Source organism: Marmota monax, unplaced genomic scaffold (genome assembly GCF_021218885.2).
Source record: "Marmota monax isolate L192 unplaced genomic scaffold, Marmota_monax_Labrador192_F-V1.1 WCK01_AAM20220418_F8-fsc00031, whole genome shotgun sequence".
In the NCBI taxonomy this organism is placed as follows: Eukaryota; Metazoa; Chordata; class Mammalia; order Rodentia; family Sciuridae; genus Marmota; species Marmota monax.
In genome coordinates, this window is record NW_026695197.1 from 7,396,608 (window position 1) to 7,421,400 (window position 24,793).

At 40.6% G+C, this 24,793-nt stretch overlaps 2 protein-coding genes across 13 annotated transcripts in view; one reads left to right on the forward strand and one right to left on the reverse strand.

The window, feature by feature from the left end:
- Positions 1-24,793, forward strand: part of Fhod3 (formin homology 2 domain containing 3) — a 461,034-nt gene that overhangs the window by 31,905 nt on the left and 404,336 nt on the right. For all 12 annotated transcript variants that reach the window (XM_046428243.2, XM_046428244.2, XM_046428246.2 and 9 more), the window contains exon 2: positions 22,493-22,599. In XM_046428243.2, the coding sequence (XP_046284199.1) occupies positions 22,493-22,599 (107 nt within the window). The remainder of the gene's footprint in view (positions 1-22,492; positions 22,600-24,793) is intronic.
- Positions 21,939-22,381, reverse strand: LOC124081885 (transcription initiation factor TFIID subunit 13-like). The gene has a single exon (XM_046428257.2). It carries the CDS (start codon positions 22,330-22,332, stop codon positions 21,958-21,960), a length of 375 nt encoding a protein of 124 aa, XP_046284213.1. The 5' UTR covers positions 22,333-22,381; the 3' UTR covers positions 21,939-21,957.

Sequence of the window (24,793 nt, forward strand, 5' to 3'; positions counted from 1 at the left end):
TCCAGTCATCAAACTGAATGGACACAGTGCATCGCAGCCTAGTTGTACTTTCTTTTTCTTTTTCTAACTTCCTAGGCTTTTCCTTATCCTTCTTTCTTCATGTGTACTTTAAAATATTTTTTTAGTTATTGTTGGACATAATATCTTTATTTAATTAATTATTATTTTTTTAATGTGGTGCTGAGGATCGAACCCAGTGCCTCACATGTTCTAAGCAAGCACTCTACCACTGAGCCATGACCCCAGCCCATCCATGTGTACTTTAAACGAATTTTTCATTTGTTCTTTTTAGTTCTATAGAATAGTGGAGTCTATTTTGACATATTTATCCAAACATGGAGTATATCTTATTCTTTTTTTTTAATATTTATTTTTTAGTTTTAGGCGGACACAATATCTTTATTTTACTTTTACGTGGTGCTGAGAATCGAACCCAGGGCCTCACGCATGCTAGGTGAGCGCGCTGCCACTTGAGCCACATCCCCAGCCCAGTATATCTTATTCTAATTAGGATCCCAGGATCCCAGTTCCATGTGTACTTTTTGTATGCTCCAGTGCTGGTGATCTTGCTCTATGACCTCCACCACATGTGTCCTCAAAAATCAGCGTCACTCAGGGCTTCTAAGAAATATGAAATCCTGATCCTGCTCCACCTGCTGAATCAGAATCTCCATTCCATTGTAGATAATTACTACAGATAACCAGGAGGCACTGGTTAAACCACTCTGATTTAAAAAAAAAATAAAAAAAGTTTTAATAAAACTTATCTATCAGGGAATACAGAAAAAGCCCAGAGAAGCTAAGGCACTCAAGTTCAGGAGCAGTAGCTTGTGCCTTAGCCTCTCCCAGGAGCAGGCTCTCTGGTGTCACCATGGGTGTACCTAGCTCACCTTTGTCCTAGTAGGAGCCATATTCAGATGACCTGCTTTTGAGACAGAAACCATGCTTCTGTCTTGCATGTGTCTTGCATACAGCAGGTATTTAATAACTGTGCAAGGATTTCAAAGATTCTGTATTATGTAAGGTTATCGTTGCCTTTCTGGAAGTTGGAGTCCCCAGTATGGAAATGAGGCAAGTCAAGGATGTTTTTGGCTGAACTTTTCATGGCCATAAATCTTAGTGCAGTTACAGAGTGTCTCAGCCTGGAACCTCTGAGTGACAGTGAAGCTCAGGGAAAGACGATTGCATGCAGCTCTCATTCATAGCCAAGATTGCTCTGTACCAGGAAACCTACTTTCTGACCTACTGCGAAAACTCTAATTAATGGATTTAGGTTTTACTAGAATGAGAATGTGAATGAGAGAGGGTGCGAGAGAGAAGGAATTGTCCTGGATGCCATTTTGGCTCAGAGATAAGGGACTAATTTAATTAATCCCGTGGAGTGCCCTGGCAGCTGGTGAGAGGCGTTCTGACGCATTCCAGAAGCCACCTTCAGTCCAGCACCCCTGGCTCCATGCCTGTCTTTCAGTAGGTGTGCCTGAGGCCTGTCTCCATTCTCTCTGGCCTTGGGAGCAACTGCAGATCATCAGGGCCTGGTCTGGGCTTGTGGATGCACATGGGAGTCTCCTAGAACAGTTGTCACCATGGAGTCATAAACTCAAGGTTTTAGACCTGTCCAGCATTTCTCAGCTCTGCCTCCATAATCCAGCTTTGTAAGAGAGATTTCCTAATTAATAAGCGTCAGAGTCAGCTCCTTGAGGACCCTGATATGGATGCTGCTGTCACATCCCTGTTAGATTCCACAGCAATCTGAGGCTGAAAGTTATCAAAGGTCAGATTCTCCAGACTCTTAAATAGCTGTTCCTGGAGGCTAAGGGTGCAGAAACTTGGATGTTCTTGTGCTTCTGCCAGTCTCTGCTACTAGACAGCAAATGTTCTGAGCAGTAGGTACAGGGGAACTAAAGTGTGATCAGTTCTAGCCCATTTGAGCATTACCTTCACTCAGGGTGCATGAGGACATGTGGGGATGCTGGGTGCTGGTGTTATGGGTAACCTTGTGAGGAGGACAGGATTTAAGACATGTGCCCCCATCAGACATATCTGGAGCTACAGCATTGGCCAGAGCATTTCTCATTAACATCTGGGAATGATTACCCTCTGCCTAAAACCCAACCATCCAGCAGCTGTAAGAAGCTCCAAGTTTAGCTAAATGAAAGCAATGGAGGAGCAGCTGTGCTCACATGCGCTCCTCCTTAGAGATGGCAGGTGCAAACTGCTTTCCAGAAACACCCCCAACAAATCCCTTCACTTTGGGTGCTGAACCGGAAAGGCACCAAGTCCAGTCCTGTCACAAACATGCAGTGCCCTGCCTGTGATTGAAGCCACTTGCACAGTTTCTGGAACCTGAAGGAAATTTTGATTTTGGCTTAAGTCAACATCGTAGCATGTGTTTTAGCTGCAAAGAGTCTCTCCATTTTAATAAGATCCTGCCTGAGAGTGGATCTGAATCTCAGAGAGGATGGTTGAGAAATTCAAAATTTCACAGCAGATTCTCATTCACCAGAAAACATGCTGTGTTTAAAATGGTCATTGATTCCAAAAACTTAATCCTCAGCAATCTTAGATTGAAAGTTATTTTTTGTGTCAAAGGTCAGATTCTCCAGACTCTCAAATGAGCTAACTCAGAACATTCCTAGGGTCATGGATTGATAATTTTTACTTGGCTACAGAAGTGCATCTCATGCTCAGTGAATGTGACCTCTAAGTGCTCCAGACCTGCTTATGTGTTAGCCCTGCTCACAGTGGCTTTGTAACACGGATGATCCCACAAGAGGCATTCACTTTTTCTCTCCAAATATGTCTCAGAAATGAATCAAAGATGGCAATGTGTGTGTGTTTTTTTTTTAAGGGGAATATTTATTTGAAATGTATGGCATTACAAATGGGAGTGTTTCTCTTTTGCTGTCCCACAGGTGTGGCAGGGTATCAAGCATCCCACGATGGGGCTGTTTGCTGTGGATTGAGACACATGGAAAGGAGGGGAGGCAGCAGATGCTGATGTAGGCATCTGGGGCTCTGAGGATCTTAAGACTGCAGGAATCTCAGCGAGCCGCTACAAGAAGAGGTGTTTTGTTGAGAGATTCCCACTGATCACCAAACCAGGGCTGTCTGGTCAGATAGTTAATGAATGACTAAGGGAATAGAGTAAAAGACACTGCTGGCTTTGAAATTATTTGGTTATTCAGAAGGTGTTAGGTAGAGTGATTCTTGTTGTGTATAGCTGAAAATAAATGAAGAGATTGCACAATCATGCATGGTTGAAGGAAAAACGGCTTTTGAGTCCTCTGAGCTAGTGTCATAGCACATGAGCCAGTGGGCAGGTGTCCAGGAGACTTGGATAGTGTGTGTTCAGATGGAAGGGTGTGTGCTACTCAGCCTGGCCTCTCTGGGCCTGGAAAGGAAGGCCTAGGATTTCTGGATCTTCCCATTCTTCAAGAGAAGCTTGCAACCTGGATTTTTATGTACAGTCTCTCTAGTTTTAACTATTAACAATTAACCATACAGGCCAAACTGGGCATGGCAGGTAACTTCCCGTTTGTACCAGATGTCTGCCAGTCTCCTCCGTTTTACAGCTGGGATGAGCTGGCATGGGGTCCTGCTTCTGGCTTGGCTCTGTGGCTTGTTTTCTTTTCTTCTTCCAGGGCTGTTTTCTGGGGATGCTCTGAATGACTCGTGTTCTCAGGGTTTTCCTGGCTAGCAGGCAGCTCACCCTTTGGAATTCTTGAAAGCTTTCCCTAGAAGTCCACAGTGGCAGCCAGCTGGACTTCCTCTGAGGTGTAGCTTCTGCTCCTGGGCCCTTGGGTCATGGATGCCAGGTGGAGCTGGCATCTTGGCATGTTTGTGTTTTTTCCTAGGATCTCAGGGCATCTTTGCTGGTTTTTTTGGCTAAGACCCTGAGATGTACTTACTCAGCATGAAGAATCCCACCTGGAGAGCTGGGGACTAGGGGAAGAGGGACAAGTTCTGAAGAGATGAGGGCCCTTGAGGTTCTGCTCTTGCTTTTCTTCTTTCTCTCCCCTGGGGAAGTTGAAGTGGTATCTCTGGCCTCCTCTCTCAGAGTAAGGGCTTCAAGTTCCTGTGTCATATCGCCTTGGAGTGATGGGAAGTATGTGGCATCCTGGGAGCCACCTGCATAGACCCACAGAATTGGGATATTTGGGTGTGACCCAAGAATCTGCATTTTAAGCATACCCCAGGAGGCCACTGTGCACACAGAAGTTTGAGAACCACTGATGAGGGATGGCAGAAGTCCTGGCATCAGGGTCTTGTGATTTCAAGTTATGTTCCACAAGCCTTCCACGCAGGAATGTGAGTGGATCCCAGAAACCCACATCAACTGGTTGGCTCTGGCCCACAGCCCCAAACCCAGCAGCCAGTGTTAAGTGGTAGCCCATGACCAATGTCCTGGGTGTGTAACCAGAGCAGTTGCACAGGGCCCCACACTCAGAAGGGAACCTACACTTGGGGTTTAGTACTCTATGACCACAGTCTCAAAATTCCTTTTATTTTAAAATATGTGTCTTTTAAGCCGTTGAGGTTTGATGAGACAATGGAACTGTTATTATTGACACTTGGCACCTGTGCTCATGTGCAGCTGGGCCTATCTCTGCTTTCTACCTCCCTGTGACACCGTACCATGCCTTCTGCCCATGGGAGCTTGGGTGCAGGCATAGAGAAGGTTAGGGTTGGGCATGTATTCTGTGTGTTGAGTGGTGGGGTTGGGGTTGTAGGCACCGTGATTCTCTATGTACACTTACTGAGTGTCTCTGTGCCTCACAAACTGCAGTAGTAAATAGCAGATTTAAAAAAATCCAGCAGTACTGGTAGAAGGAGAGACTGCTAATGAAAGGAGAAAGGTGTTTTTTTTTTTTTTTTCTTTTTGAACACGAAGACCCACATTTTCAGTTGACATTACAAATGATGTAGCTGGTCTGAGTGATGTTGTATATAAATCCTGTTCTTGCTGGGTCTTTCTTACTGGTGGCTCACATCCATGAAATAATGTCACCCTTACTTAGGTCTTTTTCTTATTTCAGCAGGTCTTTGATCTAATGATAATATGCAAAGTGTTCCATGTGTTTTCAAGTTTCTTTATGGTATACAATTTAGTATGTTTCTTCTGGTGAATATGAATAATAGGAATTTAATAATGCCATAAAATATTAAAAGTTCCTGGTGAATTTTGTACAAGAGTTTTAGGATTTAAAAACCGGGGGGAATCAGTGAGGGCCGTCATATTTGCATGGTTTCTCGAACCACAAAGCATTCTGTGTACAGTACAGTCTAGCTGTGAGTGGTTCACATTGCCTCACCTTGTCAATCAAAGCAAGCAGGGTACACTGGGGACTCGGTGTGTGCTCAGTCAATGTCTGCAGAAGAGCAGGGTGTGAGGATTGGAGTGTGCGTGTCTTGGCAAAGCTTTTTATTGTTTAAAGGGATAAGCAGCTGACAGCACTAGGCCTACTTATTTCCTTGTGGAAATCTCCATAGTCTGAGTCTCACTTCACCTCTCAGCAGCATTTTCAGTTGTCCAAGTGGAAAGATTCTCTTCCCTTGGCTTGGAGGACAGGCTTCTCTTGGTTGCTCTGTGGTCCCCCTGGCTGCTGTTTTTCTTTGACCTTGTCTTTCAATGCTGGAATTGCTGGGGACTTGCTCCTCTGCCTTTCTTTCTTCTTCATTCTGTGTTTTGTTGCCCAGTAGCTAAGAACATGGTCAAAGGAATCTTTGTGTTTGCTACTAATTGTGATGATCTTAGGCAAGTCATTTTGTCAAGATATAGGTTTCTGTGAGTTTATGCTCCACAGTTTTATACCAATTGAAGAGGAAAATAATCAATGGACATTCCTCATGAGCTTGTGCAACCATTCATGTTAATTTTTGTAGGTAAATAGTGTTTGTGGCTATTGCAAGGTAGATGTTTGGGCATCTGCTTCTGGCTATCGTGAACTAGCTCATGGAAGATGAATCCTCTTACCCAGGACAACAGAAAAGCTAGCTAGAGGACGAAAAAATAGGATTGAAGGCTCTGGAATCTACCGAAGCAGCCAAGAATGATCAGGCCAAGATGTCAGAGAGAAAGGAGATTCAGTGAAGTCACTCTCACTGGGTGGGACACACTCAATTCACTTTCACCTCCCATTTACCAGTTCACCAGTGACAGATGCAATCATAAAGAGGCTGAGAAGTTAAGCAGTGCTAACAGCAATTTCATAGTACTGGGGAGAAGAAAATGGAGATAGGGCTCATTAAGGTAGAAGGATTCTAGGCATTTAGTTTAGACCCCTAAAGATTACATCCAGGAAATAAGAACTAGTGAACAAAGACTAGGCTGTACAAAGATTGAACCCCAGTTTTAAATGAGTTCAGGTCTTGATTTAAGATGATCTACTTCTGTGGCTTCCCAGAAGATAAGGAAAATACTCACTATTATCCAGTGTCTTTGAACATTTTCATAAATAATGATTAAGTTTAACAAAACTTTACCTAGTATGTCTAGAAATCTGACTAAGAGAAAGAGCAAGATGGGGGGGGGAGAGAGAGAGAGAGAGAGACAGAAAGGGGGTGGTGGGGGAAGATGATGTATTTTATATTTAAAGAAACTGTCAGACTGTCTTCCAAAGTGGCCGCATCATTTTATCATTTTACATTCCCATCAGGATGTGTGGTGGTTCCAGTTTCTCCAGAGCCTTGCCAACTCCTTTGTTTGCCTTTTTTTTAATGTCCATCCTAATTAATGTGAAGTTGTATTTCATTGCCTGATTTGCATTTCCCTGATACCTCTTGACTTTGAGCATATTTTTATGCAGTTATTGGTCATTTTTTCCCCACTTCGGAGAAATGGCTATTCAAATCTTTGCCCAGTTTTAAATTGGGGTATTTGCCTTTTTGTTGTTCCTTTGTAAGCATTTCTTGTGTATTCTAGTTTAAGTCCCTTATCAGATATGTAATTTATAGAAATCTCCCACTGAATGGGTTGTGTTTCTTTTTCTTTTTTTGATGGTACCTTTTTTGAAGCACAGAAGTTTTTAATCTTGATGAAGTAAAATTTACCTATTTTATTTTGTTGTGTACTTTGGTGTCATATCACCTTTACTTTGAAGGACATTTTTGCTGGTGGATACAGAATTAGAGATGAGCAGTTATTTTTCTGGGAGTATTCTTAAACTACTATTCCACTATCTTTTAGCTAACATCATTTCAGTAGAAACATCAACTGCTAGTCTTACTATATTGCTCTTTGAAGATAATCTATTTTTCTCTGGCTGCATTTTCTCTGTTTTCTTTATCTTTAATTTTTATTAGTTTTGCTATAATGCATACACATGTGGTTTACTGTGTATTTGTCCTGCCTAGCACTTCTTGAACTTATTAATTGATATCATTTGTTGGCTTTAGAATATTTTGACCATTACCTTTTCAAATATTGCTTCCATCCATTCTCTTTCTTCTCTCATTGTTGTACTTCAATTCATGTATTTTAGACCCATGGCCAATATGCTTCTTAGGCTCTCTACTACATTTCCCATTTTCTGCTCCTCATGAGTTGGTCTTATTATCTTCTTCTGATCTATATTCCATATCATTAGTTCTCCCTTCACCTGTGTCTATTTTTCTGTTGAGCCATTTATTCCATTCTTAATTTTCATATTTCTCATCTCCACAATTTTTCTTGAATATTATATATTTGTGTTTTGCTTTGTTAAATTTCCCTGTCTTGCTTTTTTTCTTGAATGCATTTTGTTAAAGTTGTTTCATAGATTATATCCTATAACTTTAGTATCTGAACCACCTATAGTGAATTAAATATCAGTAGTGATATAACACTAATGAGGCTCAAAGACATAATTCTAAGTGAGAGAAGCCAGTCATGGAAGAACATACACTGTATGATTCCATTTATATGAAATGTGCTAGAATAAGCAAATCTATAGACACTGAAAGTAGATTAGGATTTCCAGGGGCCATAGTGTATGTGTGTGTGAGAGAGGGTGGGGGGAGAGAAGGAGGGAGAGGAGATGAGCAGGGAGTAGGGTAAATAAATGAATGAATATGATAATACCTGCTAATGTACATGTAGTTTCTTTTTCAAGTAGTGAAAATATTCTAAAGTTGACCATGGTCACAGATGAACAACTCTCTGAATATAAGCCAGAGAATTATATACTTTATGTAGGTAAACTATGTTATGAATACTATATCTTAGTAAAGCTGTTACCCCCTAAATGGAGGGTAAATAAAGATGCTTCTAGAAAACAGGACACTGAGAAATTTTGTTTTCAGCAGACTCTGAAAGTTAGAGAGTTCTTGAGGAGGAAGGAAATTTTTATAGATAGAGGCACACAAGTGCAGGAAAGAATGAAATGCAATGATTAATGGTGTGTATAAATTTTCATGAATATTGGTGGCTCAGGGTATATGATTTCATGGGGTTTAAAATACATTTCTTAATATCTCAAAAGGTATCAACCATATCAAAGTAGTGTAGTGCCCTTAAATTGTCTTGGTAGTCATAACACTAATTTATAATAGGTTTTGCTGAGTCAGGAATATATGCTATTATCTATAGGCTGAGTTACTAAAAGAATTAATAGAATGGGTAACTAGGAAAAAATAGAATAATATAAAGGAATCATAGAATAATAAAGAATAGTAGATTAAACAAAATGTGGCAATAAAAAAGGAAACTAGAACATGCAGATTAAATGTGATACATGTACATTTGAACCCAAACATCAGCAATCATTTACATTAACAGACTTTTATGACATGCTTTTATTAAAAAAAAACAAAACAGATTGAGTTAAAAAAAGAAAAACTTGTATTCTACTAATAAGAGACATCTTAAATATATGGCCAATGATGTAAGTAAAAACTAGAAGATAAACCATGCAACACTAAACAAAAGAAAGTGGTATGGTCGTATTAGTAGCAGATAATGTAATGTAGTGGTTAAGGAGGAAATCTCATAGTGCTAAAAGAGCCAGGGCACTAGGAAATATTTGTCTGCAGTCAATAAATAGCCAAAATAAACAAATCAGATATTGAAAGAATTAGGAGGAAAACCAGAAAAAACTCACTTATAGTGGGAGATTAGTGCGCTTCTTTGCATAATAAGCAGATAAACAGCAGTAAGCATAGAGCAGACTCAAGCATCCTGCAGCTGTTGAAGATGTATCCTTTTCATTTATTGGGACACAAAATAAATCTCAGGAAGTTTCAAAGAATTAAAATCATATAGAGTCTGTTTTCTGACCACAGTGACATTCAGCTAGAAACCAACAATGAAGATACTAGATTTGAAATGCTTAGATATTTGGAAATGATGCAATATACTTCTAAATAACCCTTGGTTCAAAGAAGAAATACCATTGGAATTTAGAAAAATATTTTGAGCAAAGTAAATGAAAATATGGCATATCAGATCTTGTGTGTTGTAGCTAAAATCTATGTAGAAGAACATTGTAGTCTCAAATGCACCTACAGTCTTCTCTTGTGGGGGGTTGGATTCAGGACCCCCTCCCCCACAGATATCTAAATCCATGGATACTCCAGTCCCTTACATAATAACATGGGGTAGTCATTGCCTGTAAGCTATGAACATCCTCTTGTATACTTTAAATCATCTCTAGATGACTTACATTATCTGATACAATGGAAATGCAATGTAAATAGTTGTTATACTGTATTATTTAGGTAATAACAACAAGAAAAAATGTCTGTACATGTTCCCTACCTACACAGTTTATTTTCTGAATGTTTTTCATTTCATGGTTTGGTTGAGTCCTTGGGTGCAGAATTGGCAGATATGGAGAGCTAAATATAATTGAAAAGAAAAACTAAAAATCTTAAGATTTTAGAGTTTAGGGGAAAAAACCCCCACAAAGAATGTAAGAGAACATTATATGTCGAAGACTGTTTTAACAAAGAACAGAAATGAACGTGTTAGAAAACAAACTTGCAATAGAGGAAAGGCAATGTCATCAAGAGTTGGTTCTTTGAAAAGATAAGCAAATCAATAAAGAGCCTCTCTTAAGTTGTGAAAGAAAACAAACAAACACAAAACAAAACCACAAAAACAAAGGAAGCATGAATCACCAAACTCACGAATACGGGGAACCACTACAGCCCCTTAAGACATGAGGGGCTTGTGCAGGCTCACCAATGCACTGGTGGATTCCAACTGCAACATGTTTTTGTTTTTTGGTACCGGGGATTGAACTCAGGGGCACTCAACCACTGAGCCACACCCCCATCCCTATTTTGAATTTTATTTAGAGACAGGGTCCCACTGAGTCGCTTACCACCTCACTTTTGCTGAGGCTGGCTTTGAACTTGCGATCCTCCTGCCTCCTGCCTCTGCCTCCTGAGCCATTATGATTCCAGGTGTATGCCATCATGCTCAGCACAGCCATCACATTTTTATTCACACTCAAACCCTGAAACAGCTCCACTTGTTTTAGATACAACATATCAAAAACAAAACTCCCAATTTATCCTATCTCCCTGACACCAAATAGCTTTTTTTTTTTTTTAATTGTACTAGTGATTGAACCCAGGGGTGCTTAACCACTGAGTCACATCCCCAGCTCTTTTAATGTTTCATTTTGAGACAGGGTCTCACTAAGTTGCTGAGGCTGTCCTTGAACTTGTGATCCTCCTGCCTCAGCCTCCTGAATCTCTGGGATTGTAGGCGTATGCCACTGTACTCAGCCCAAATAGCTTTTTGTTTAGTGTTTGCCATGTTGATAAATGGTACCAGCACTTATTAATTTGCTTCAGCAAGAAACTCAGTATTTTGGGTCTCTGGTGGATCCTTCCACATCCCCTCACTCCACAGGCCTCTGATTTTTCCTTCTTCCCTCCCCTTTTGCCTTCTATCCCCCTTATCCCTTACCTTCTCTCCATTTCCATCACTTCTACTGTTTTCCAAGCCACCTTCAAATTGACTGATTCCAGCAATGGTGACTACATTTATCTCTACATTTTCATCTGCATGCCACAGAGCTGGTCCTGCACACATCCGCTTATAGCTCTTCTCTTGAGTCAAGTCTAAGCTCAGCTGTGGCCAGGAGCCTCCTGAGAGCCCTTGGATTTCATTCATTTGGTGCCTTGACTACTCAGACTCCTGTGGCAAGGCTTTTGCATCACTGTGTTTCAGTCCCCAGGATGAAAACAAGAACCAAAGCCACAAAGGTGACTCACTCGCTGTGCTTCTCAATTTCCTGAACTCCAACTGGCTGCTGGGTGATCCTCCTGCCCCCAGTCCTGAGAGCTCCCTGAGACCTGGCCTGTCTTGCTCACAGTCACAGCCTAGCACGGAACATAGGAAGGGACTATTAACCTAAATAAGTGAATAGATGAAGAATAATGGATAATAATAATCCTGAAACAGTGCTGATACTATTTTTCACTTGAATAATGTGATACAGAAATTAGAAAAGGTACCTATAGACATAAATATGTTCTAGCTTTTTCAAATAAAAAATGTATTTTTGGTAATTTGTGTATTTGATACGAAAGCATTCAAAATAATTCAGATATTTACCTACTTACCAAGTGTCTTACTCTAAATTTAAGCTCTTAATGAGAGACACTTGCCTTTGTGTTTCTGCAGAACTTGGCAGAAGCTCTTGCTGTTGATTGGTGAGCTATCCATGTTCAGGGTTATGGTCTGGAAACTACCTAAATCAATTTCAGGACATTGCTAGTCTTACTTAGGTTGGTGGTCACAAATAGCATAACTTATCAAAGGTTTCTGAGGAAGTAAAATCCAACCACTTTCAAAGAATATGTACTCACACTATTTAATCACCTGTATGTGTTGGATAAGTATAAGTGTCCTTATAATTTGTCCTAAAACATTTATTAAAGTCCCTGTGTGATATTTATTCTGAAGAGCCTAAATGGGTCTCTAGGATTGTAGAAGGGCAGTGGGATTGTTGAGGTTAGTTGACAGGACCTATTTTCTTCTGATATCATGTAAATCAGTCTTTTGGTCTTTCTCTTTAAGGAAACTGACCAGGGTTACTTGTATTTCTAAACTTAGTTACATCTCTGTAGGAAACTAATATTTTTAAATGATGAAATGCATCATATTGTTACCCCTTGGAATCCATGGGGGATTGGTTTCAAGACCTCTGTGGAAACCCAGATCTGTGGATGTTCAGGTTCCTTAAATAAAATGGCATAGTATTTTCATGTACCCTACACCCATCGTCCTGTATAGTTTGTTATTTATATATATCATATATATATATATATATATATATATATATATATATATAATGCCTAATACAATGTAAATGCTGTGCAAATTCTTATACTGTATTTTTTAGGGAATAACGACAAGAAAAAAGTCCAACATGTTCAGTACAGATGTAATTTTTTTCTGATTATTTTTACTTCACAATTATTTTAATTTGTGTATGTGGAACCCGTGGCTATGGAGGGCCAACTGCACATACTAATGAATATATATGAGAGGTATACATATTCTGAAGGATATTGAAATGAATAACATGTCCTTACTGTCCATTTTAGGACAGTGTGTGAGTCTTCCAACTTGTCCCTCTGCAGTAGTTATTATAGGGAGCCATTGCCCATAAAAGCCTAAATGATCAAACATGTGTTGTGTTGGTTTTATTAAGAATTGCAAAAGGGACATGTGATTCTGCCTGCTGGAAAGCTCTCTTTCTTAACTTCTTTTGTTTATTGTCTAAGTCTAGTTTCTTGTCTCTCTTGTGTTTAGAAGGAACCACAAAATCTAGGAAAGCCACAAGCTTCATGGCTGCCTAGCAGCAGAAGTACCATTTGAGGGAGGAAACGGACATAGCTATTCTGCAGGTGACCAACTGAAACATGTTGACTGCTTTGGTGCCACTCTTCGACTGGGATGAGTTTGAGTTGGGATGCTCAGGGGGCTGACAGTAAGCTTATTTTTGGAGAGAGCCAGGGCTCACAGCAATGCTTCATTTCTGAGCCACGAGTGGGCTGATTTGTGGGCATGGGACCAGTGCAGTATGAAAGGCCTGAGTTTGCAGTTGCTTGAAATTCTTAACAATTCTACTTTTCAATTTGCAGTTTGCAAGTGGAGTAAGGTGGAACATGTTCTGGGGTCTTGGAGCCTCAATCCACTTGATTTCTCTTCCTGCTGCCTCCTCACACTAGAAGGGGATCTCAGCTTACTGTTCCTTCATTTCCTATTTGGCTTTCCCCTTCTTGCTTTTACCCAGTGTCTGCTGCTGTCCTCTGCCTCCAGCAGGGAATTTGGGCTTTGGGGGAGTCTGGGTTAAGTGTGTGTGTTCGTTGGCATCTCAGGGCTGGGCATGTGCTGCCCATCCCTGCCTTGAGCTGGCTGTATCATGGTGTATTCATTAGGCAACTTATGGAGGCCAGTCAGTCACCTACCACCCATCCAGATACCGAGCACTCCAAGGGTGAAAGTTGCCTTGCCCATCTGCCTTCAGCTGTTATGACAACTCACAGGAAAGAGGTGACTGACTTAAAGTAACAATCGTGAAGTGTCTTATAAGCCTATGGGTCTCTGGGGCATTTGGTTTAGGCTAGTTTGATTTCTGCTGGGCTCCCTCCTGTCTCTGTTATCAGCTGGTGGGTCCTCTGTAGGCTTGAAGATCCAGGTTGGCTTCCCTCAATTGGTAGAGTTCCAAGAGCAACCAGAGAGGGCAACCCCAGTGAGCAAGTGCCCTGCACACACCTGCTTTGTCATGTTTACTACCACTCCACTGGGCAAAGCAGGACCTAGGCCAGCCCAGACTGCAGGAGTGGAGGAAGAATCTGCCTGTCAAGTTGCAAAAGCACCTGGGAAGGGTGTGGATGCAGGGATGGGGGGATGAATCAAATGACACAGGCAAGTGATGTTGATTTGTGCTTTTCTTTAGACTTAGTTTTTCTTTTTAAAACTGGCATCTATTTTTCTACTTCTGAATTACTACCAACATTACTTTAAAGGGTAACCTTCAGGGACTGGGGCTGTCGCTCAGTGGCAGAGTGCTTGCCTAGTACATATGAGGCACTCTATCCTTAGCGTCACATAAAAATAAACAAAATAGAGGCCTTCTGTCCACCTACCATTACAAAAAATAAAAAATAAATCAAAAAGGGTAGCCTTCATGTATATTTATAGAGTGGTTCTGTAAAAATCTATTTAGGGGTTACACAGAAATTTTATTGCCTAGACTAGGATCACTGTAGACCTGCTGCCAGAACCCAGATAATCATTAAACTGCCCCAGTAACACTCCACTTCACTGGCTTAAGGAAGGGAAAGAATATATAAATCGAGACGTGACATCAGCCTTGTTTTAGATGTTTGGGGTTTTTCTGGGATGGTGAACCAGCCTGCTTTTTTGAGCACACTCTCTTTGTAGGAACAGTCAAAAGAACCCCAGAGGGACTTTGTATAGCCTCTCTACAAGGAGCAGAGGGCTCTTTCTCTGTCTCTAGAGAATGAGGGTCCATTTATATGGTGTGTTTTGACCCTGGGGGAGTGGCACAGAATGCAGCCTATCTGGAAGGACCTTATTGTGGATCTGGGACTGACTCCCTCCCGAGCAGCCCACCCCCTGCCAGAATCCTGGCCATAGGTTGACAGCCCGCAACCTGATCTGAAGTCTCCCTGCTGCGCCACTGTCACTACCCCTAAATTCCCTAATCGCCACCCTTCTATAATAGCCCTGTAATGCTATCTTCCCACATGGCTCCCTGCTTTGTCTTATGTCCCAAAGTGCCACCAAACCTACAGCCAAGAAAGGAGTGCAGGGGACGTGCTGCCAGGGGATCAGGGTTGACATGAAAATTGTCGGAGTCAGGAAATTCCAGGGCCCTTAAGTCATCCGGGAAGATATTTGACATGAGAGGCCAAGGGAAGGGATCAGGTTGCTCCCTGTAAGCAGGAATTGAGGTCAGGGATTGGGCTGGCAGGGAGGTGTTGGAGTCCTTCACTCTGTAGGGAAATTTGGATATTTCTGCCTAAATCTTTATAATAATGCAATTGGAATTAACCCCAGTCACTGCCCATTGTTTTGGAAGTTTATAACATCAGCTATCACTAACAAGATTGAAGAATTTCCTTTAGGGTACTTATCAATTTGTTTATTAAAATGATAACCGAAGCTGACCCTTGTCATCTCCCAAATATCTAGGGGATTTTACTCTTTCAGTGTGTCATTCCATCGGAAAAACCCTTTATTCTTGCTCCTTGGCTCATGTGATGGTTTAAATATTAATCTCACATGTCTGGGTGCAAGACTAAGGCAGGGCCTGCATTGTGGAATGGCTTGGGCAATGTGTGCTGACTTGTTTGGCATCCTCACAGTGCACCTGTGCTGTTAGGATCCCCTTTGGGCACTTGTGTCTCATTTCTCTAAGGGCAGCTGATGTCTGATTTTTTGCCCCCATCCCCACATGTGCTTCCTGGGGAACTCAGACACACATAGTCATCTTTTCTTTTTCATTTGAGGGACTCACTAGCACAAATGAGGAAGGACGTGCCCACCCATTAATTATGGGATTGGGATGATGACTTCTGGCTCAGGAAGTCATCCCAATGGCGGTTTTCCTCCTGGAAGGGGGACTTGGGCAGTTGTATGGAGGATATTTGGGTCTCTCATAATTACAGTGACAGGAATGCAACCGAGGAAGAATATACATACATTTGGACAGTTGATTTAGATGGCATTTTACTTAATTCTGTTTTATTTGCATGTCATACTTACTCAATGAATCCATCTTTTTGAGGGAAGGAAGTGTTTCTGTGTTCCTGGATACCCTGCCTGTGTCTGGCACATAATTGGGTCAGAATAGGGCTGTGGTGGTGGTTAATGATGTCCAGAATGTGAGGAGAGGAATGGTGAGAATGGGCAGTTGGGCTAAGTGTGGTGGTGGTGGTGGGGTCCTGTGTCAGAAGGCTGGGGAAATTGTATTATTTCCTGTTGTGATTTGGGGACAGCCTGGAGCACATTGAGGTAGATGCCTGGCAGGCCAGGAGATGTCCAGGAAGATGGGATAGTCACTTTTGGTTGATGGGAATAAAATCAGAGAGTGCAGGATGGAGATGATATGCTAAATAGCCCGCAATGCCATTAAGGACAGGACTATATCTGTGGCCATCAGTGCACCCCTGCTTATGCCCCAGCTGAGGCTATGGGTACAGAGGTTACGTGGGAATGGAGGGGACTGAAATCCTAAGCTAGGGAGCCTTAGCCCTTGTCTCCACTGAGTAAAAGGGAGGGATATAAGAAATATGCCCTGGCCCTGGCCTGGGTAGCTTCTGAGCACTGACTGTTAAAGTCTCAGGAGTTTTATGAGTCAATTGTTAAACACAGTTATTATTAAAAAATTGAGTAATAGAAACTTATAATTGAATAAAAAGATTTAAAATTGAAGGTAGTAAGTATTCAAAACACATCACTTTCTAATCATCTGACTGCTAATCTCTGCTCCTGAGGGAGGGTACTTCTCACATAGTTGTGGGAGAAAGACTGTATTGGTGAGTTTTTGTGTATCAGTGACCCCTGTTGGTATTTGAAACAGACTGGTGGGAGCATTTAGCCACGTCTATGCACGCTTTCTGCTCCAGGGTAGCACTTCCTCTTGCTCTTGGTTTCTCCCTGGGCTGAGTGTGGACCACGACTTCAGCATGACTCAGACCCTTTTGAGGAGAAGCAAAGACTCTTGATCCAAAAGCTCCTTTCTCTGGACTCAGATGTTTCCAGGGGTGGAGGCAAAAGAAATTGTTATGGCTTAAAGGGCTTTCGTTATGCCATCTGCTAGGCTGCTGATTCTATGTGGGATTAAGCATAAGTAAAAGTGTTGACACTGCCAACAGAACTAAGTAAGCTTTATTAGTTAATACCAGCTGTAGAAGTTAAAAGAAAGAACACGTTTCCAATGACGACAACTATACTAATGGTTGTGTGTGTTAACAAAAGTCCAGTTCTTAATGGAATTTTCCACCTAGGGATGATAAATTCTTACTTCTGTTCACTGGTGACCCTTGGCTAAAGGGGTGTCTTTTGCAGCAGACTTCCTGTTGGCTGCTGCCATAGACCAGGGAGGGCACTCTCTTCTGTCTTTTTTTGTTGTTGTTGCTGTTGTTGTTACTGGGGATCTAATCCAGGGGCACTTTATCACCCCCGGCCCTTTTCATTTTATTTTTTTAAATTTTATTTTTGTATTTTTTGGTACTTGAGATTGAACCAGGGACACTTAACCACTGAACCACATCCCCAGCCCTTTTTGTATTTTATTTAGAGACAGGGTCCCACTGAGTTGCTCAGGGTTATACTAAGTTGCTGAGGCTGGCTTTGAACTCACAATCCTCCTGCCTCAGCTTCCTGAGCTGCTGGGATTACAGGCGTGTACCACTGTGTGGGCTCCTTTTTATTTTTTATTTCAAGACAGGTCTCACTGAGTTGCTGAGGGTCTTGCTATGTGACTGAGGCTGGCATCATACTTGTGATCCTCCTGTGTCAGCCTCCCAAATCCCTGGGATTACAGGTGTGTGACACTGCAGCCAGTTCCCCTGTATCTTTTCCCCAAACCCTGGCTACACCTCTGACACCACAGTAAATGGAGTTTGGCCATTTTGATTTCTGTATTTAAATGCCTTCATAGATCAGATGGTACATCAATGAAGTGCCACTCAGGAAGGCTGAAATACACCCATATGCCTTTAGTTTGTCATTAGAGAAATAAGACAAGTGAATAAAATAGGATTAACCTTCAAATGATTTAACTTGGTATTTCTCACAAATACTAAAGAACAAATTCCTTTCATTTTGTTGAGGGATGTCAGCATTAAGGAAGTGTGGGGTCTCTAGCAAGAATTGTTACAGATGCCAATTCTGAATAAGCTGACAGTCTAGATTTTTACATGTTGAGGGTATTGAGCAAAGCTTTCCCATCATAAGAGACTAATTCCTTGTTTGAAATCTCACTTAGAGTGGCTTAGAGGCATTTATCTAGATGTTTTAAAGCACTCACATATTTGTCTTCCCTTTTCCCCAATCTCCTGTCATTTTGGCTGAGAGTCTTAACTCACCAACTAGATGAATAACAAAAGCCACTCTTACAACCTAAGAAACCAAAGGTGAAGTTATACGTTTGGATTTCTTCATAATGTTAATCTCATTCTTCTTTGTTAAAATGATTTTTCTATATTTTGAAGTGTAATCATTCTAAATATAACAAAATCCCTTTTTCTAATACTTGGAATTGAACCCAGGGCTGCTCTACCACTGAGATACATTCCCAGCCCTTTTTATTTTATTTGGAGACAACATCTCACCAAGTTGCCAATATTAGACTTGAACTTGTGATCTTCCTGCCTCAGCCACTGGAGTAGATGGGATTACAGTTGTGCACCACTGCACCCAGCAACAACCTGGTATTCTTTTTTTTTTTGCAGTATAAATAGCTGATATTATTGTTTAGAAAATAATTACAAGAAAAAATTCTGTTCAGTACAGACACAATTTTTTCTTCTCCCCCATTTTTTTTTAAATCGGTGCATTATAATTATATATAATAATGACTTTTTTGTTACACATTTATACATGCACACAATATAACAATATAATTTGGCCAACATCCCTCCCCAGCACTCCTCCCCTTTACCCCTCCCATCCCTTTCCTCTATTTATCTCCCTTTGATTTTCATGAGATCCTTGCCCCACCACTTTCTTTTCCTTTTTTCTCTCTACTTCAACAAATGAGAGAAAACATACAACCCTTGACTGCCTGAGTTTGGCATACTTTGCTTAACATATGGTCTCAAATCCCATCCATTTTCCTGCAAACGACATAATTTCATTCTTCTTTATAGTTGAATAAAACTCCATTGTGTATATGTACCACATTTTCTTTATCCATTAATCTATTGATGGACATCTAGGGCAGTTCCATAGTTTGGCTATTGTGAATTGTGCTGCTATAAACATAGGTAAGTATGTATTACTGTAATATGATGATTTTAACTTTTCAGAATAATATACCAAAAGGTGGTATAGCTAGGTCACATGGTAGGTAGTTCCATGCCTAGTCTTTTGAGGAACCTCCATATTGATTTCCCTAGTGATTGTACTAATTTACGATCCCACCAACAGTGTAAAAATGTTCCTTTTTCTCCACATCCTTTTTAGTATTTATTATTGTTTCTATTGTTTTTTAATATTTATTTTTTTTAGTTGTAGCTGGACACAATACATTTATTTCACCTATTTATTTTTATGTGATGCTGAGGATCGAACCCAGGGTCTCGCACGTGCAAGGCTCCACCGCTGAGCCACAACTTGAGCCCCTTATTGTTTGTATTCTTAATGGTTGTCATTCTGACTGCTGTGAGACGAAATCTCTGTCTTGATTTGCATTTCCATAATTGCTAATGATGTTGAACATTTTTTCATATATTTGTTGGCCATTTGTATTTCTATGTAATTCATTTGCCCATTTACTAATTGGGTTATTGTGGGGGTTGGTATTAAATTTTTTCAGTTCTTTATATATTTTAGATATTAATCCTCTGTCAGAAGAATAACTAGCAAAGATATTCTCTTGTAGATTCTTTCTTCACATTTTCAATTGTTTCCTTATCTGTGCAGAAACTTTAATGTGATGCCATCTCATTATTAACTGTTGGCATTATTTCCTGATCTTTAAGGGTCTTAAAAATCATCGCCTGTGCCTATATGTTGGAATGCTGACCCTACACTTTCTTCTAGGAGTTGCATAGTTTCTGGTCTAATTCCTAGGGTTTTTTGATCCATTTGGAGCTGATTTTTGTGCAGACAACCTGATATTCTTAATAACTTATCACAGCAAAGGTTTATTTCTTGATCTTGTCACAACCCAGGATGGGTCATTGGAAGCTGGGCAGCTCCTCTCTTCCGTGTACATGCAGGAACACAAGCTCCATTTATCTGGGGCTCTTTCGTTTTCTGGGGTTTGGTGTCTTCCTCTTTTTCCTCGGTGTCTGGCTACAGGCAAGAGTAGAAAGGTGCAGGGGTGTTATGGCTAGGCTTCTTGGGGACTTTCTTCACTTTCACCCACATTCTATTGTTTGTACTTAGTCTGTGACCAGAGCTCAACTATAAGGCTTGGATATGTAGCATTTGTGCCCAAGAAGAAAAGAGAATGGGGTTGGTAAACATGTGGCCTTGCCTTGGTCACATCAGAATGCCCAATGACACAGCTGCATGTTGGAGTGTGATGAGTTTTCAAGTCCCTTGAGGGTCTTGATCCATAGAGAAGATGTAGAGTACAGTGGCTCAGTGCATGACCTTGACCAGACTGCTAGTATCTAAATCCCAGCTCTACCATTTACCAGATTGTGACCCTGGGTGAGCAACTTAATATCTCTCTAGACCCAAGTTTCCTTATCTATAAAATGGGTTTAACAATAGAACAAAGAGTTCTTGTGAGAATCAAATGATTTACTGTGCCTATGTATTCAGAAGAGTTCCTGGAAGATAATTAATGTTAGTTGGTTAAATTTAAAAAAAGGAGACTAGTGACAAAGAGACCTAATTTCCTCTTGTGTGTGTTGTACTTTGGATATGTTGCCATTTGGATGGAACTGGTCTCTTTGAGTTCAACTGTAAAAATGTTTATTGGATAACTATTATTTGCAGTGTGCCAGGTGTGACCATAGAATCTAAATAAGTAGGCCTCTCACCAAGTCAAAAGAAACAGCATGTATTCCACACCAAATCTGCCTTTTAAACTTGGTGACTCTTAATCCATGGTTACACCAGCATCATGATCTTGGTCCCCACTGAGCAAATCCACAGCTTTCTCTGTACCCTCTGAATGGAGAGTGGCAGATGCCTAGTGCCCAGAGGGCTATTTCTCCTGCCCTGTCTGTCTTTTGGGCCTGTCAATGCCAGTCCTTTAACAGTTGCCTTGTCTGTCCACTTGGTACCTGGTTTGTTCCTGATCTATTTGCACTAGTGTATTACCTCTTCTAGTTAGGCTGCACAGTTCATCATGATGCTTGCTTTTATTTTTATTTTTTTTCTCCTTAAATGCAATTTTAATCTTTATTTTAAGCTAAGAACAATAATTTAATGCAATAAGCTAAATTCACACAAAACCTGTATACTCTGAGCTACAAAAGTGGGTTTTGTAGCTACCTATGGTTTTAGTCAACTACACATTTCCACAAGTACTTACAAATATGTTAAAAAATACTCTACCCCAAATGCTTATCCTACCATTAGCTTATTAAACATTAGTACCCATTCCTTCTACTAAAAGTAGATGATCAGGAAAATGAGTTCTAAAACTTAAAAAGTAACCTAAGTCCCAAAAGGTTTTAAATCAAAAAAAATCTTTCAACATGGAAGCATCAAAATGAAACTTTAAGTTTCTAAAAAAAAAAAAAATCACTCTTTAGAAAATATTAAAACAAATTATCATTTAAGACACATAAACATTTTTATAAAACTTGTAGTTTCAAATATCATCTCCTTAAAAGAAAAACCAGTTCACTATCTTTAATAACATCTCAGACCACTGTTGTCTAAAAACTTCAGAATATGTAAGGCATATGTCTCAGCTGTCATAGTCAAAATGACATCTAGATTTCACCTATTAAGCAGCTATAGTATAGCTTATAATGGCACAAGTATACCTAACACATAAATACTCCTTCATCCTTTAGATAGGCAAAAGTCAGAAGGAACTGCATAATTTGTAAGGTATTTTAACTTACATGTAGTCATTAAAACTCAGTAAGTAATTCAAGTATAGTCATGTAAAGCCAGGCAATTAAAGGCTCAAGGATCACTCTAAAATCAAAGACATGAAAATAAAGGCTGAAACTTTGTTTTTCCATCTTTCATTTACATGCCTAGATATTAGGACATTACTGTACAAAATACACAATTATTGTATATGATTTCCACAGAAGATAACGAAATTTCATGAAGTACAAAAATTATCAAGATCCGTAGTTTGCTTCATCAAATGCTTTTCTAGCTCGTTTCAATTCTTCATTCTTGGTAAGCAAGTCTTTAGCCCTAGCAAACTTCCTTGGGTCCTTTCGAATCAAGAAGACGATATCTTCAATTTGTACTCCACCTTGTCTTCCAATTGACATTGCCTTGTGGGTCATTTCAGAGATGAACTCTATGACAAGGTCTTCAAGAATATCCACTGACTCAGTGTAAGGATTCTGGTCATCCCCAAACCCATACATCATACATCGTAATTCTTTAGAAAAAAGTCTCTTTCTTTTACCCTGTCCACCTTCTGCATCTCCTCCAATTTCTTCATTTTTCTCCTCAAAGGTTGGGTCTTCTTCCTCATCTGCCATCCCACTAGCCTGCCAGCCCACAGCGCCTCGCTGGCTAGCTGCTGGCTGGTTTTACCCATGATGCTTGCTTTTAAAAAACACTTGAAAGTTAATGTGACTTCTGCACAGGATGCCCCCACCCCAACAGCAGACTGGGCTTAACACATTCTTTCTCTCACAGCTGGACGACTGTACTCTGCAGCTGTCCCACAATGGCACCTACCTGGATCTGGAGGCCACACTGGCAGAGCAGCGGGATGAGTTGGAAGGCTTCCAGGATGACGCTGGGTAAGAGCAACTGTTGTTCCTGCCGACTGTTCCCCACTTACCAGAATATGTGGTGCATTGGTGGCTTCAAATACTTTGGAGAAATCACAGTAACTTTGACCTCTTCAAAAGGGTCCTGCAGGTGACTCAGTGGTGACTGCAGACCCTTTTCCATTTTGAGGAGCTTTTCCTGATAAAGCGACTCAGGGATAGCCCACCCAAGGAAAATTTCTGGCATTTTAATCAAACACATGGTACTTACCCTCTAAGTTATTTTTCCATTTAAATATCACAATTAAATGAACATCTTATGCCTGTAATTCCAGTAGCTTTGGAGGCTGAGGCAGAAGGATCACAAGTTCAAAGCTAGCCTCAGTAATTTAGCTAGGCTGTAAGCAACTTAGTGAGACCGTATCTCAAAATAAAAAATATAAAGAGCTTGGGATGTGGCTCAGTGGTTAAGTGCCCTTGGGTTCAATCCCCAGTACTAAGAAACAACAAAACAACAACAAAAAAACCCATCAATATCTTTCAGATTTTAGTGGATTGATAACTGTTTTAAACATTGTTTACAATCATCTGTTGGATATTTCATTTTCTTGGCAGATGCCCTCATGGATGGTTTTATAGGCTGTTATCATATTTCAACTCATTACAGTGGAGAAAATAATTATTAATTATGTTCATGAACATCAAGTTACATTTAGCCTACAGATTGCTTAATACTGAGTGAAGCAATACTGACATAACAAACCAGAGGTGTGTACAGAAAGTGAAATCTCTGTTGGATGTGCACAAGGAGTCAGCCATTAGGTTACTGAAGTCACCTTTTGATGGGGCCCCTGCCTCCCTTTCCACATCCCCATCCATCTTCAACCAAGTGTATCTCTGATTTTATCACTTTCCTTAGAGACCTTCAGAGGCTCCCTAAATAATGCTCAGGTGTCTTAATCTGGTATTCAGAGACCCCCAAAAGTCATTTGAAGCTACCTTACCCAATTTAAAAATACAGTCAGGTAATAACTGTCTGAGAGTATTGATTTTTCATAAATAGCTCAAAGAGTGGGGAAAATAGCTCGAAGAATTGGAACCTTCTTAGTGTTAATTTCATGTAGCTGACTCAGGAGTGAGCTGGTGGCCTCATGGGTTTCCCATTTTAATACTCTTCACAACTATGGTCATTCTTCTTCTAATTGTTCCTCTCTCCCACTGAAACTCCATGATGTCACAACTGTTCCATCTGAATCTCTAGCATCTAGCACATTATAGGCATTTAGTGGATATTTGTGGTCAGGTGAATGGAACAATCTTTGAATTGATTCCTGAGTGGCATGGCCACTGAACACCAAGGAGACCAAGAGCCTTGACAGGATCTAGCAAGGATCCTGAGAACACCCTTCATGCTCCCTGTGTGAGGGCCCTAACAGTAGTGGATGCTGGGAACCACCACCATAGGCCCATCCACCACACTCTGGCAACACGGGTGTCCCTCAAAGAACCTTTCTGGCCTCCCTAGTCACACCAGAGTCTACTATCCATCATTTTAAAAATTAACATTATAGACTGATAGATCAGGGAAATTCCATTGTGATATTTTTTTAACAAGTATCTGGCAATGACATTCGTTTATGTAAGATGTCAGGGTGTAGGCTGGATGACAGTCTAATTGGATGACTTCATGGCTCATTGATCAAACAGACCCCAGGAGTGTTATGAGTAGATCATTGTCAACTTGAAAAATGTTTAAAGTGGTGTTATGCTTGAAGATTTTGTCCTTTTGATTTTGTTTTCTTTTTTACCAAAACTTGAATAATTTAGAGATGGCAGCTCAGGGGGAAAAGTGTTGATGTATCAGACGACAGTATAAGAATAAAGGGTGAAGAAGGAACTAACATTTATGGAGCATGCTAAAGTTACATTTATGCTAAGCTCTATTTCTAGACACCTATTTACACTGTCTTTGTTTAATAGTTCATTTTCATAAGAGTCATGTAATTGTATTCGTTTGTATCTATTTTTTCCATCTCAGACACCTGAAGTTCAGGAGTTAAATTACATGTCCAGAGTGGTAGAGCCAGGAGGTGGTGAGCCATATCTGAACACAGGTGTGCCCCAATTCTCAGGTCTATAGTCCTCTGCCACCCCAGGCCAGGGGCTTCTGGGCACCAGCCCTTCAGGGTCTACTCAGCATGTGCATTGCACCTTTGGTGATGGG